Source organism: Lactuca virosa, chromosome 4 (genome assembly GCF_052849685.1).
Source record: "Lactuca virosa cultivar CGN04683 chromosome 4, Lactuca_virosa_CGN04683_v6, whole genome shotgun sequence".
Classification (NCBI taxonomy): Eukaryota; Viridiplantae; Streptophyta; class Magnoliopsida; order Asterales; family Asteraceae; genus Lactuca; species Lactuca virosa.
In genome coordinates, this window is record NC_136429.1 from 467,048,686 (window position 1) to 467,064,773 (window position 16,088).

Genomic DNA, 16,088 nt, shown 5'->3' on the forward strand with positions numbered 1-16,088 from the left:
ATCATGATCTACTGTCGGATGATATCAGGGAGTTTGTGAGTATTTCAGAGTGCAAGACCCTGAATGATATGATTTCTAGAGCCCGAGAGCGGGAGATTGGTTTGGAGCACCTAGGGAAGAGGGGGTCAGATCAGGTGCATGTAGTGGAGGGTCCCAAGAAGAGACCCAAGACTTCTTATCAGCATTTGAGAGGCCAGCAGGGCCGCAGTCAGTGCAACATATGCGGAAAACTGCACGATGGAGCTTTCCATTCCAGGGGTATGGGTTGCTACAAGTGTAGCAGGATTGATCATGTCAGAAGGGATTGTCCTCTGGAGGCAATCTCGTTATGTTTTCTCTGTGGCCAAGTGGGCCACAGGAGGGTCGTCTGTCTGATGAGGAGGGGAGGAGCAGTGAGTGCACCTGCTCCGACTATTTTGAGGATCTTTGATAGTTGTGAGGGTAAGGTAGGAGCCCCAACAGAGAGGCGGTCATTGCAGTATCAGTCAGGGGAGGCCAGTGCTCCCGCAGGTGATATTGCGAGTATGTTATCTCTTGATTTCTTTTCGGTTATTATCAGTATTTATGTTGTTTGGAATCTTGCATCATTTTGGGTAAGTGTTATCTTTGGTTTAATTCTCTGTTTATGTTTGGGCTATATCTCCACGAATTGTTATATGCCATTTGCATGCCATGAATCATTCGTGGGTTGGTGAGGAGTTGTATCTCGTGTAGCAAATTTCAAAGTGTTCAGTTGTCATTCTGGTTTTTGGTCGAGATCGGTTCAGGGGTATTGTGTGGAAGGTCTATGGTCAAGATTCATCGAGTTAGTTCTCCAGTATCGACAGGGTTCAGTGGTTTTAGCAATCGTGCTTGGTTGGAATCTTGGGGGTGTCAAGGGAAGTGGTTTATTACAGAGGTTTTGGTATGGGCATCAGTTCAAAGGGCTTCAAGATTCGGGTGTTGTATCATTAAAAGCGTCTGCGGTTATCAGTTTTGTTGGGATTTTAAGGAGTGTTCATCCGGTCTTCAAGGGTGTGCGGTCTTTGGGTTTGGCTAGTAATGGAACACTAGCATTGGTAAGCGCAGATTGTCAGCAGTTTGATCATTAGAGTGTAAGATGGATTGGGAATCGCCATATACGGTTTCTCTCGGGAGTCGCATGAGGCGATTGTGTATGTGAGTCTTTCGACTTAGCAACCAGGCAGGAGTTCAGTGTTTCAGATAGTTGGTAGACAAGTTAGAGACCAGGGAGGTCTCGGCTGCTTTTGGAAAGCAGTTGCGGGGCAACAAGATGAGTCGGGCGGTTTTAGTGAATTGGGATTCGTGTGTGGGGTCGCTTGTTATTCGAGGCATATGCTAAGTCACTTGCAGTTGGATTAAATAATCTCAGAGTGGTTGATTGGACCCTGTTGCACAGCTCTCGTTTGAGTCTAACCGTTGCAGAGATGAATCTTCTACTAGAAGGATTACCTGAGCCTTCTGTCAAGCATAAGTGTTCTGCAGCAAAATAAGGTCAGTGATTTTGGTTTCCCTATGGAAGCATCAAGATAATCAGTATTGGAAGTGTTTTGTTTAGTCTGGTATTCAATAAGGATTTGGCAGGTTAGTGGTTCAGTATGAGCGGTCTGTCGGGAAGTCAGACCAATTTGAGATTTCGGGTTTTGGGAAAGGTAGAGGTGGTTTTCTGCAAGGGATTAAGGTTCGTTCTTCTTCAGGTTTGGTGAGTTCTGTTAGGGTTGGTTTCAGTCGCCTTGGGAAGGTTGTGGTATTATCGGGATTGTGGTTGTGTCGCTCAAGATGTTGGCGTGTTGGGAAGGTAAGGATTGATTTCGAGGACGAAATCTAATTTAACTGGGGGATAGTTGTAACGCCCTGTTCCGAATCGTTACCCATTTGGGTGTGGGTGGTGAAATGTAGATGGTTCGGGCATTCGGAATTGGTTTTGGTGCCAAGAGGTATTTTGGTAAATTGGCAGTAGGCTTTTATGGAAATTGGATTTTGTGTTCGGGGAACTTAAAGTCAAGTATGAGTTGATAATAGTGTAGAGTTTCTCGATACCTTTTCATGGATGTAAGGATGGTCGGAATCGGAGTTATATCAAAGAAGTTATGGTCTACGGAGTGAATTAGGGTTTGAGGGGAAAAACCCAGTACGCGGGGCGTACTGGTGCAAAGGGGGTTACGCCATGCGTAATGGAGCGTACGCTTAGCATACTGCGGAGATGGGATCGGGGTGCGAGATCTCGTACGCTGGGCCTACGAGGGAAAGGTAGAAACCCTATTTTTTAGGGATGTACCCTATATAAACTTTATGTTAGTCCCTTTGGTTCATTTCTAAGCCAACCTCCATACTCTAAAAACCCTAGATCAACCCTTTAGCCTCTTGGTGGTGTTCTTGAGCTCTTAGAAGGTTTTTGGTACACATTTTGCCCTTGGGAAGGAAAGAAGAGAAGCTTGAAGTTGTTTGGCTTGGTGGAGAGACTTTGGATCCAAAATCATCATCTTGTGGGGAAGCTTTTTGAGGTATCAAGTTTTCATCATGGATTGTGTATGATTAGATCTCTTCATGACTAGTTCATTATGATTTTGGTCTCCCTTTTTGGGTTATGGATGAGTTAGGTTGTTTGAGGGTTCATCCTTTCAGATCTGAGTTTGTTTTGGTATCCTAGAGCATAAAGGTGCTAGCTTTATGTGTATTTTGGTATCATGCATGCATTAAGTCAACCACTAAGTCCCTTTTAAGCTTAAGAACTTCTTTTAGTCATGTATGGATGTAAAGTTGGCAACTTTACATGATAATCTAGCTCAAGGAGGTCATATCTGTGTTTTGGAAGCTTTGTCTTAATGGATTAAGTGAAAATCATGTTTGGGTTGAATAAGGGTGAGTACGCTGGGTGTACAAGCAGGTACGCTTAGCGTACAAGCCTACAAGCGAGTACGCTACGAATACATGCTTGTATGCCCCTCATACTCGGTCTGTTGGGCCTTGTATGTTTTGGGCTTCGGTCTGGGCTATCTTTTGGGCTTGGTTGCTTGGGGCTTTGTTGGGCCATCTGAGAATGGGTGTTTTGGATTAGGGAAAAGTTAATGGGCTTTAGGGTAAGGCCCATGTAAGAGGTTTGGACCCAATTTGGAAAATTTGGCCATAAGTGGGCTTTGGATGATTATTGGTTTGTGGGCCTTTATGATTGAGAGTTTGTGCCTTAGTCTTGGACCGAACTAGGTGAAGGGTAACATGATCTTTTTACCCCATATATGGATTATTTGATTATGTGTGGAACCCAATTATCAATTGGGTGTTATTTGTTTGTTAGCGCGAGGATTTTAGCGGATCTGAAGTTAGAGGGTATCCATGGAGTTCAGCTGTCCGAGGCGAGTATTCTCATTGTATCCATAGGTCGAAGGTACCAATGTCGGCTCACTACTTGTTATGTGGAATGCTAGATGTCTCTGTGATACTTGCATGAAAGACCATGGGGAGCCCATGACACTTGGATATCAGACCATGGGGTGAGCCCATGCCATTCTATGTAAAGACCATGGGGGTAGCCCATGACACTTGGATATCAGACTATGGGGGGCATAACATTCCAGGTAAAGACCATGGGGGGAGACCAAGGCACTTGGATATTAGACCATGGGGGGAGCCCATGGCATTCCACGTAAAGACCATGGGGAAGCCCATGGCAACTATATTTATGCAACATGATATTCTATGGTGGTGTTTTATGTGGTATTTTGGGTAACTCGCTAAGCTTTGTGCTTACAATTATGGTTTATGATTTCAGGTACTTCCGGTTCGAGAGGAATAGGTCCGACTTGATCGCAACACATACACCCATGTTATCCGCAACTCGTGATTTTGGGATTTACTCTGATAATTGTTTTATTCTGAAATACGTTTGAATGATTGAATAAAGGATAAATGAGTGTTTTGATTATATTAAAATGAAAATTTTACATTCTAATTTTTGTGGTGTTACAGTGCAAGTACAAATGCTTCTTTTATAAGTATATATATATATATATATATATATATATATATATATATATATATATATATATATATATATATATTAATATGGTTTTGTCTATACAATTGTCTAATGGTATTGGGTGTATGCATGCAACGTCTTTCTTTTTCATCTATATCCATAGAAACTTCAGCCATATCGAAATATGTGTTGCTCGTTGCGTACGCCTAAGAGTTATCGATGACGTTTCGTAATTGACTGTGGAATCACTTTTATCTTTGAAGGGTCTATGGATTGATGCATAGGTCCTATGTCTGTATGTATAAGAGACATATGCTTAGGTCCGAAATTCAGCTGCTTCATTGTGTGATTAGTGTCATCCTACAAAAAGTAAATATTCAATATAATTAAGTGTTTAACAATATAACAACGTGTAATAGCACATATGTAATTATTTATATACCTTAAACACATGTCGCCGAAAATTCATGATTATGTAAAGTACCACAATCCTCTATGATAAATGGCTCTACGGTGGTACCCTTGTCACCCTAGAATTATTTAACGGTCCTATACTATTAAATTATCAACGATGCAAATAACGGGTATACCATAAAGTTAAATAATAATGTACAAAAGTTAAATAACAATGTACCTCTAACATCTATAAGGTATCATCATCCTATCAGCCACCCTTATTATTAGGATCTACATGTATGTCTACCGCCACTTCCATATGAGATAAACAGATATCATGTGCTAACAACTTCCTCTGAAATTCTTGAAGTTGCTTTTGCAAATTCATTATGATTTGGTCCTTATCTATTGTTGGTTCAGTTTGTGGTGGTAGTGGTGGGTCCAATGAATTTGAACCTTGGCCAACATCTCATCGTTCGTGATTTTATGGAGTCTCATAATTAGGTGACTTGTGAGGTGATGGTGTGAGATTCAATTCCCTATGATCGTGTGCAGTAGGTAAAGCATCACGTTCAATCTATGCGGACCTAAAAGACCATCAGGCTGCACCACTCTCATCCGATGTCGAATGCAACTTCTCTATAAGATTATTCTCCTTCTAACATAATTATACATCAGTTTTAACATCATTATAATTATGGGTGAAAATAATAATTTATATAAATTATTATACCCGATCAACATCAAGAAACTTTTTGCGTTCCTTCTTCTGTAACTTTTTAAGCTTGGACCATACAACGGTATGTGGGATCATATTCGCTTATCGGGTACCAAACAAAATGTTTATTGATAAACTCTCCGACTCCATATCTAAAAGAATCATATATCATGATATTAGCAAACATAAAACATTAAAAGGATAATCGTGTATTTTACCTTAAAAACTTATAAAAACTCGTTTACACTATACATCTTTTTTTGGGGTATTGTTTGTTTTTCTTTGACAGAATTAATCAGCCTATAAAGCTTATCAATATCGTTTCCAGCTGAGAGAACAATTGATCCCAAATTATCATCCTCGATGTATATATCTGCAACACAAAAAAATGCACAATTAGTTATGTAAAACATATTACTAATGATATTTACAATTTAATGACATGATACCTATTGAAATCATCAAAGTTGGATACCAAACCCAAATACTCATCCTTCACAGGATGACGAGCTAACCGACCATTAAACCCCTTATCCAACAAATATAATAGACACACATGGACTATATCCTCGTCTGATAATTCATGAAGAGATGTTTCGAATACATTAATAACATTTTGAAATTTTACCAACACAGTCACCTTACCCTAAGAAAAATACGTAATCAGAAGGCGTGATCGGAATTTGAGGATGTAAAATGTTCACCAAACTGGAAGCAGGTGACAAGGCAGGATTCCTTATTCCCAAACGTCAACTCTTACCCCTCGATCTCAAAAACCATTTTATGTACCAAACTTTGAGGGTTTGTCAGAACTTCTTTTCAGAATATGTAATGTAAAAGCAAATGATCCACTTTTACCCCGATATGAGTATCTAACCATCTACCAAAACACGTCTGTTGGAACATAACCTTGCATGGCGGTCAGTTCTTGATTTTAGTAAGAATCTTCACAACAATTTCGGGTTTGGAATAAAGTGTAAGAGAAGTATCAAAAACATTGTCATGCTACAAATAAACAAAAAAACATCTTCATGATACATCCGAATTGTAAATGGTGCTCCGAGACGTATTGATCTAAATATTCCAAAGTTGATCCACGTATATCAGAGTTGATCATCATGTTTCAGACTAGTTCCTTGTATTTCGGTCATGTTTCAGAATATATTTGTGTGTTTTAAAATAGGATTTTCACATGCTATTGTCAACATAACTGCTTTTCTTATACCTTGGGTGTTTAGTAATACTATAAAACTACCTATTTAAGGCACATGTTCAAATCTGCATATTCCAGACTAGTTTTAATAACAAACAACATAACATACTGGACATATTCTTCGTGTTCTGGATTAGTTCATCGCGTTCCAAACTAAAGTTATTAGAAAATTAAACAAGTACAAATAAATGAGCCACGAACTTACCGTAAAATCTCAAACTCATCAGAATCTGATATCATTTCTTCTTTTGTTCATCGAGTCTGAAATGTGATGAAATTTCGTATGCATTCAGAAATGGGTTAGGTAGTGCCATCATTCCGAAACCTGATTCGAAATGGGTTGGGCTGGACATGACCGAATCTTACACTACAATGGTCATTTCGGATGAGATGGTAATTTTTCAATTTTTTTAAAAGTGATTATTTTAAAAGAAAAAATACAATACAAAAATGGTTAGATTATTCAGTTTCTCTAAACTATAATGTATTGATATCTTTTATTTATTTATAACAAAATAATTATTAGTTTAAAAAGTTTTTGCAATGAGCATAATAAAATTTTTATGGCCACGACTTTAACAAAGCTACTCAAAACACTCTCGTGCAATGTCTCTCGTTTAAAAACATTCACATAATCAAGTTTCACACGAAATGACTTCAAATCAAGTAGGTATTCTTTACAATGATCTTCGTTATGTACATAAAGTACCTGTTTTCGTAATTTAAGCTTCTGCTCTTAGGGGGTGTTTGGCTTACCTTTTAAAACAACTTTTGGACTTTTAACTTTTTCAAAAAGTTAAAAAAGTCCAAAAGATGTTTGGAAAAATAGAAAAGTTCTTTTAAATCAACTTTTAGCCATAACAAAAAATGAAGCTTTTTAAAAGTCATAAAATCCCATCTTTTTGTGACTTTTGGCTTTTATCTCTTAAAAGTCTTAAAAGTCCACCCAAACACATTTTAAATACCTACTTTTAGAAAAAGTTCTTTTAGAAAAAGTCTTTTTTACAAAATGACTTTTAACTTAAAAAAGGAATCCCAAACACACCCTTAATTACAAAATAAAAATATTTCATAAACAGAATGTGAAATAATAATTGAAGGTTTAGGCTTTTATCATTTAATAAACCAAAGGTGAATCTCTATGTAGATAAATTGTTTTCATGATCACTAGGTCCCGAATTTCGCGGAAAAAAGCATCGATGATGATGATGATGACGGAAAATCTGATAAGGACTTCGATCCTCCTTCTAGTCCTTTGATCGTTGAGAACGAGGATGAAGAAGGTGAATTCAGCCTGATTTGAATAATGATGATGATGAATGGGGTTTCTCTAAATCGCACACTTGGCACCCTCCCCACTCTCTTAAAATTAAAGATAGGCTCTGGATCCCTCGCTCCTCTCAACAATCGACCTGCAACTCACAATCAGAGTCATCCTCTCGCCGTCTGGATAGAATTAATCAGGAAATATCAGATACTATCGAAGTTGGGAATTGCTTGGGATTTCAAATGAGGAATTTTGATAAACAGATCAATGATCTGGTGAAATGTACAGGGGCGGACAAATTTTTACCATGAATTTTATGGCCATCAATAATAGGGGTGCTAGTAGTTCCACCAAAATGGAATGGATTCAACGTCTAAAAAGGGGTAATAAAATTCATTTTATTGCTTTTCAAGAATCTTAATTCATTGACTCTTCAAGAACTTTATTTAAATTTTTTTGGGATAGATCAATTTTTGATTTTGAGCATGTGGATGCAAATGGTCGATCAGGAGGTCTTTTCTATATATGGAACCCAAGTATTTTTAAGAAAAAGCAGGTTTTCAAAAATCAACACTTCCTAATAAATTGGGCTCTTTACAAGGGGTGGAGGTAGATGTTATAGTTGCTAATGTCTATGCACCTCAATGTCAGGCTTTAAAAAATAGTTTGTGGATTAATCTTCTAAGCTTGATTAACACGTTAGACGGAATATGGATACTTATGGGCGTTTTTAATGATGTGAGAGTTCCGGAAGACAAAATGAACTCACAATTCTGCGAATTTGGGGCTAGAAAATTTAATGAGTTCATTTCTAAAGAAAATCTTCTTGAATACTCAATGGGTGGCTGGAAGTATACTTACATGACTGATGGCAGTGAGAAGCTGAGTAAAATTGATAGATATTTGGTGGGTCCAAACTTTATGGGTAAATGGCCCAATGCATCTCTCATTGCTCTTCCACATGAATTGTCTGATCACTGACACTTGTTCTTCTCACATCGATATGTGACTTCGGTCCTTCTCCCTTCCGATTTTTTAATATTTGGCTTATGGATCCAAACTTTGATGATGTGGTACGAGAGGCGGCTGCCTCTTTCCAATTCAATGGTCCTCCGGACAAGCTTCTTTCTTGTAAACTTCGGAAGATAAAGAATGCAATTAAACATTGGAAAATTAAGAAGATGGAAAAAGAAAATGGTGAGTTGAAGTCATTAAAGAAGTGGATTGATCCATTAGAAATTATTGCTGAATCGAGAGATCTATCAAGTGTGGAATTGGAGAACCGTATGGAATGGAAACAAAAATTATTGGATCTTGAACACAAAAAAAATCTTGATCTTAAACAGAAGGCTAGAATACATTGGGCTGTCGAGGGTGAAGAAAACTCACGGTTCTGTCATGGGGTCATAAACAGCAACATTTTGAATAATCGGATCAATGGTCTCTCAATTAATGGTGTATGATCTACCGATCCCACCTCAATTAAAAATGACGTCTTATTTTTCAAAGAATTTTTTTTTGAAAAGATGGATGCTAGACCTATTTTAGAGTGCGATTTTCCCAATACACTATCGGATTCAGATGCTTCTCTTCTTATTGAACCGTTCAACTTAATGGAAGTGAAGGCTGCGGTTTGGAGTTGTGGGAATGAGCGGGCCCCGGGACCGGATGGCTTATCATTTAAATTTCTCAAATCTTATTGGGATTTTTTTAGAATGATTTCATGGATATTTTTCATAATTTTCATTCCACCGGTATCCTAAACACCGGATGCAATTCATCATTTATTTCATTGGTCGCGAAAGTAAACGACCCTCTTTCACTCTCGGATTATAGGTCAATTAATTTAATTGGCTGTATATATAAAGTAATTGCAAAAGTTCTCGCAAATCGCCTAAAATTGGACATCGGTTCTATTGTGGGTGAAGAACAAACCGCATTCATTGCAGGTCGCAACATACTGGATGGGCCATTAATGATAAATGAAGCACTTTCTTGGCTTAATCGAAACAACAAGGAGGCTCTACTGTACAAAGTTGATTTTAACAAATCCTTTGACTCTCTGAGTTGGAGCTTTCTTGATTCAATCATGCCTCAACTGGGATTTCCTTCGCGTTGGAGACTATGGATTTCTGGATGTCTCTCCTCATCCAAAACATCAGTTCTAGTCAATGGTTCACCGACAAATGAATTCTCAGTTAGCAAGGGTGTGAGACAAGGTGATCCATTGGCCCCGTTTTTATTCATTCTCGCAATGGAGTCGTTGAATGCTGTCATGCACAAAGCTGGTGAACTTGGTATTTTTCGGGGTATTTCATTCCCAAATGGAGGGCCTAGGATATCGCACCTGGTTTACGCTGACGATACCCTATTTATCGAGGAATGGTCAAGAATCAATCTTCTTAACCTTGCTAGAATCCTTCGATGTTTTCATCTCTCATCTGGGCTTAAGGTTAATTTCTCAAAAAGTAAAGTTTTTGGTGTTGGTGTTAATCAGAATGAAATTGGATCTTTTGCTCAATTTCTCCACTTCCAAGCATCTTCATTCCCATTTACCTATTTAGGCTTACCGGTGGGTACCAACATGTCACTCATTAAAAATTGGGCTTCCATCACTAAAAAACTCCAACGGAAATTGTCGTCATGGAAAGCTAACACATTATCATTTGGAGGAAGGATTACACTTCTTAATTCGGTGCTTGGGAGTTTACCGATATTCTATTTCTCAATGTTCAAAGCGCCTTTAAAGGTGATTGAGGACTTAGAAAGAATCAGGAGGAAGTTCTTATGGGGCAGAAGCAACTTGGGTTTTAAGATCTGCTGGATAGCATGGGACAAAGTATTAACTCCAAAAAATGAATGAGGCCTGGGAGTACTAAGTTTGAGAGCTGTCAACCTCTCATTGCTTGCTAAATGGTTGTGGCGATTGAAAACAGAACCATCTGCCCTTTGGTCAAAGATGATTGTCTCAATACATGGAATGGTGAGATCCTGGAAGATGTTTCCTGTCAGATTGGCGATTTCTGGGGTTTAGAAGAATATTGTAAGTATTACAACTGATTTCCAGGTTCATAACATTGATTTGCAAGCCCTTTTTAAAAAAGAATTTGGGTGCAGAACCAGACATCATTTTGGTATGAAAAATGGTTGGGTAACTATACTTTGAAAGAGAAATAACCATCCTTGTTTAAATTAGAATCCATAAAACAATGCACAGTTATGGATAGATGCACCAAATCAGATGGCGTACCTCTTTGCTTATGGAGTTAGAGTCGGCTGCCCTGATCTTTGATTGAACTGGATGAGCTAAACAGATGTACACTAGAGATTACTGTGGCTGTCTTCCATAACTACAATGACACTTGGAAATGGCTTGACAACTTGGACGAAAAGTTCTCTGTGAGCTCTCTCAGAGGTTTGTGGGAATCTAATGTATGCACTCCGTTAGCATATAAACATTTTTGGAATAAATTGGTCCCAATTAAGATTAACTTCTTTGGATGGAGATCTGTGTTGAACCGTTTACCCTCCAAAATGGATCTGGAAAAGCGAGGTGTTAAAATGGACTCGATGTTGTGTGAATCTTGTGGGTTGGAGGTGGAATCTTCCATTCACATTCTACTTGATTATCGATGGGTAAAGGAGATTTGGCTATTAATAAAAACATGGTGTGATGTGTATGTAACTCATGCCACATCAATTGAAGATCTTCTCTCAAGAAAACACAATTACTTTCAAACGGCATTGCACCAAAAGGTCTTGCATGCTATCTTTTTAACTGCCTTATGGGGAATATGGAGAGCAAGGAATGATATGATCTTTAATAAACTACACTCATCTCCATCAAAGGTCTTTGAAGACATAAAAACATTGACTTTCTTATGGATTAAAAATAGAGGGAATGATTTTCTCTTGAACTAGGAATCATGATGTATTTTTCTTTTGTCGCACATGTAATCTTGTCTTTATCTCGTTCTGTTTTTTGTTTCTCTGTTCCTCTAGCTTCTTGCTATTGGTTTAATAAAAATTTTGCCGTTCAAAAAAAAAAATTAAAAGTTAATTAAAGATTTTATGATAAATTTTTGTAGACATTTGTTTTGGACACTCACATTAAATCATTAAAACCGTATTTAAGAAAAAAAACTAAATTTAAAAAGGTGAGTAAAATAAAATGAAAAAAGTTAACAAAAGTGATAAAACACTGCATAATACTTTTAAAATTGCATTTGATCAGTGTTAATATTGACAACCCAAATCAATAATCAAAATATCTATTTATGTTGTACACATTAAAATATGATTGGATATAATATTGAAAAGAAAATGGATTTGCATGTTCACTGAATTCATTATAAGATTTAGACCGAAGGAAGTGGCTGCCGTTCTATCGTGGTTTTGATATAGTGTCAAAAAGGAACATCACCCTCAGTGTGCGATTTGGCGTGCGGTTTGGCCGCACACGGTAATATCTAGTTGCTCTCTCTCTCTCCTTATTTGGTACACGACACCATAGTAGCAAAGTTGACATAGAGCCCATGTGGCGTCTACCTAGCATACAAGGAAATGTTGTTTACGAAGCACCACTTTTTCATGATTATGCCATCTATAGTGCTCATCACGAGCCTCTTATGACGTGTAATAATGATTTTTCAATATAAATAAATAGAATTCATTTATTAGAATATTTAGATTTTTATAGTGTTTTCATAAAAAGCTTTATTAAAAATATCTTTTATTGTGAATTGTGAATACTCTTTTATTGTATGTTCAACATTGAGGTAAGAAAAAAAAACTCGGAGAAAAACAATTGCTCTTCAATAGAAATTGTTAGCTTTCATTAAAAAATAATAATAATAATAATAAATAATAAAAAACTCATAATCCATAACTATTACTATTGCCAAAATTCAATACAAATAATATTTATAGCTATCTGTAAAAAATTCTTAGGCCAATTATTGAAAGATAGTGTTTTTTCTTTAATATTAGTTGTAGTTTTACGTCTGGTTTTTGTCCATATTAATAAATCCTTAAAATTCCAGCTTCACCCACAAGAGTTCGGCACTAAAACCCACCTCCATTATCATATGATTCTTCTTGTCCAAATCTAGAAAGAGAGAGCATCAAACCCTCAGTAAGGAAGATAAATCTATAGCCGCTTTTGTTCTTGGATCTCAGATCGAAGTAGTTAAAAATGTCAATGCATGCAAAAACAGATTCGGAGGTCACCAGCCAGACAGCTTCGTCTCCGACGAGATCACCACGGCGGCCGGTGTATTTCGTTCAGAGTCCGTCGCGTGACTCACACGACGGGGAGAAGACCACCAACTCATTCCACTCAACACCCGTTTTAAGTCCTAACGGGTCGCCGGGCCGCCACTCCCGGAACTCATCCTCCACCCGGTTTTCCGGCTCGCTCCGACCTGGATCGAGGAAAGTCAGCCATCAACTACAGCCTCGGAAAGGCGAAAAGGGATTTGATGCAATTGAAGAAGAAGGACTTGCTGATGATGATCACCGGAGTGGAATCCCTCGCCGGTGTTATTTTCTGGCGTTTGTTGTTGGGTTTTTTGTTCTATTCTCGTTCTTTTCACTCGTTCTATGGGCTGCTGCCAAACCTCAGAAACCCAGTATCACAATGAGGGTAAATATCACATTCTTCTTTCTTCCATTAATTCATTGCTTAAATCTCAAATTGGTATGATTGATTTTTGCGAAATCGAATTGGGGATCTGAAATTTTGATCATTTTGTAGAGCATTTCGTTTGATCAATTTGTGGTCAATGCTGGAGCTGATGCATCTGGAGTTGCTACAGAAATGGTGACAATAAATACTACAATCAAATTCAATTTCCACAATCGGGGAACATTCTTTGGAGTTCATGTATCATCAACACCAGTCGATCTCGCATACACAGAGCTAACTCTAGCTTCAGGATCTGTAAGTCTCAAAATAATCCACCCAAATCTTCAATACTCGTTCTCGATTTCACATGGGTACCATTAATTCGAGTTCAATTTCACATGATCATCACTAATTCGATCTAAACTCAAACCGGTATTGTTAATTTGAGTCAAATTTCACATGGGTATCACTAATTTGATCTCAACTCAAATGGGTATTTTGCAGATCAAGAAGTTTTATCAATCAAGAAAGGGACAAAGACTGGTGAGTGTGAATTTACAGGGCCGAGGTGTGCCACTGTACGGCGGCGGTGTGAACTGGAGTAGCATGGACGGCAAACTGACGGCGCCGGTGCCGTTGAACCTGAACTTCACGGTGAAAGCCAAGGCTTATGTGCTCGGAAAATTGGTGAAACCGAAGTTCCATAGAAAGATTTCTTGTGCTGTTGTTTACAAACCCACGAAGGTCAATGTCCCAATTTCTCTCAAGAACTCATGCACGGTTGAGTGAACCCAAAAATGTTGGAAATGTACAAGTTATTAAAGCACAATCTTTATATTTGGGTAAATTAGTAAATTATGGTTTTATTTAAAGACTATAAATTAAAGTAGAGAGGAAATGGGTTCGGGCAGATCTGGAGAATACGGGCAGCTGTTGACCGTGTCGGTGATGGTGTTGGTGTCGGTGGTGATCGGAAACTTTGAACTAATCTGTAATTGTTTATTTTATTTTTTGATTTTTAATATTATTTTTTATAATTCTTTAATGGAATATATATGACTTTAATGTTCCACGACTTTATGATTGTGTTATTATTTTTATGGGTAATTTCGTGGTACTTGCACCGTTAGGATCTTTAATGTCTGTTTACACTAACGTGAATTGCATTCATGTTCATGGTTTATTATCGCTTTTCATGAAAACCATAAATACATCGAGTTTTATAAAGTTTTTCTAACTCAAATGTGTTGAATTTTATAAAAAAATTCAAATCGAATCGTGATCAAGTTGTAATTTGATTTGAACTCTAGCCAAATTCAATGTAATTTTGTTGTGACTCATTTGTTCGCGTATTACAAACTAGTAAAAAAAATTCTCCTTCGCAAAAGGATTTTTTTTTTTCACCATCCTATCAAAATTAGTGTGTAACGATCCAAAATCAGTAGTAAATTTTTTTTATTTAAAAACGACTAGTTTTCATTCATTGATTGTATCAAAAGCCATCATTCATTACAATATTCAAAAATATCATAGTACAAATACATCAAGTGCGGAAATCATGCGGGGAGGATGCTGTGTCATCACGCCGGGCCTTCCGTTTTGAACAGGAAGTATCTGAAACCATAAATATAAACTGTAAGTATAAAGCTTTAATGGACTTCCCAAACTACCACATACAATATACATATCATATAACAACACGTGGTTGTGTCATGTCCGTATCAACCCAAAATAACAGCATATAGCTGTGTCGGGTCCGTATCAACCCCAAGTCCGTAATGACTCCGAGCCCATATAGCTCAAGACATAAATCATGCAAGCACACAAACAGAATCATACGATATCATACAGTTCTACTCATATGATATAGTAAGTCGGCCTTAGTGCATTCGGCCCACTTAAGGTGTAGGAAGACTCACCTCACTGACAGACGAAAGGCTGAACTGACACGCTGCTCTAAAATCCTCACTACTGGTTACCTCCACAAGGTGCACAAGGGGGACTAAATGTTGGATCTAATGCCTTAAGTGAAACACCACCACTTCAATGCTCTTCCTTCTACTCCAAAAACTCTAAATGGCACCAAAAATGGCTCAACAAGCTGAAATCTAGGTGTTACAACTCTCCCCCACTTGAACTAGACTTCGCCCTTGAAGTCTGATGTCGCGAATAAAGATGGGTAGTGCTCTCGCATCTCCGCCTCCGGCTCTCACGTCCATTCGGAACCCTTTCGATGCTGCCACTGGACCTTGACCAGTGACACTTCCTTGTTGCGTAGAGCCTTTGTCTTTCGATCTAAAATCGCCACCGGTCTCTTCACATAATTCAGGCGATCATCAACCTGTATGTCATCCAGGGGAATGATTGCGGACTCATCGGCCACACACTTCCGAAGCTAAGACACATGGAAAGTGTTATGAATGTGGCTGAGCTCATCGGGCAAATTCAACCGTTATGCAACCTTGCCCACCCGGGCCGAAATCCTGAAAGGCCCAATGAATCTGGGGCCCAGCTTGTCCTGTTTCCTGAATCGGATGACACCTGTCCAAGGCGATACCTTAAGAAGCACCAAGTATCCCACCTGAAACTCGAGATCCGAACGTCGCCGATCTGCATAACTCTTCTTCCAGCTCTGCGCGACCCGCAACCTATCGCGCACTTGCTGTATCAACTCCGTAGTCTCGAGTACAACCTCTGTACTACCCATGACTCGATGCCCGACCTCCCCTCAGCAAACGAAGTCCTACACTTCGTTCCATACAACATCTCAAATGCTGATCTGTTAATATTGGAATGATAACCATTGTTGTATGAGAACTCAGCTAATAGAAGGTAAGTATCCCAACTCCCTCCAAAATCCAACACACAAGCTCGGAGCATATCTTTGAGCGT

General features: G+C 38.3%; 1 protein-coding gene and 1 long non-coding RNA gene across 3 annotated transcripts; one reads left to right on the plus strand and one right to left on the minus strand.

Annotated features, from left to right (window-relative positions):
- Positions 1-4,098: 4,098 nt before the first annotated feature.
- Positions 4,099-6,822, minus strand: LOC145169298 (uncharacterized). 2 transcript variants are annotated; one of them, XR_013742415.1, is made up of 6 exons: positions 6,509-6,822; positions 5,343-5,463; positions 5,106-5,242; positions 4,611-5,030; positions 4,419-4,506; positions 4,099-4,336 (listed from the first exon to the last, which is right to left on the minus strand). It is a non-coding gene; the product is annotated as an uncharacterized LOC145169298 (long non-coding RNA). The 2 variants fall into 2 exon arrangements; XR_013742414.1 differs by having other exon boundaries at positions 5,309-5,463.
- Positions 6,823-12,625: 5,803 nt separating this feature from the next.
- On the plus strand, positions 12,626-14,085 carry LOC145109192 (uncharacterized). The gene is made up of 3 exons (XM_079046305.1): positions 12,626-13,214; positions 13,326-13,511; positions 13,701-14,085. The coding sequence occupies exons 1-3, from the start codon at positions 12,765-12,767 to the stop codon at positions 13,983-13,985; spliced, it is 921 nt and encodes a 306-aa protein (XP_078902431.1). The 5' UTR covers positions 12,626-12,764; the 3' UTR covers positions 13,986-14,085.
- Positions 14,086-16,088: the final 2,003 nt, after the last annotated feature.

Bases quoted from the DNA above. Each gene is read 5' to 3' on its own strand.
- LOC145109192 (XM_079046305.1), top strand. From the start codon at position 12,765: ATGTCAATGCATGCAAAAACAGATTCGGAGGTCACCAGCCAGACAGCT. The intron at 13,215-13,325 runs GTAAATATCACA...ATCATTTTGTAG, and splicing joins AACCCAGTATCACAATGAGG to AGCATTTCGTTTGATCAATT. The intron at 13,512-13,700 runs GTAAGTCTCAAA...GGTATTTTGCAG, and splicing joins TAACTCTAGCTTCAGGATCT to ATCAAGAAGTTTTATCAATC.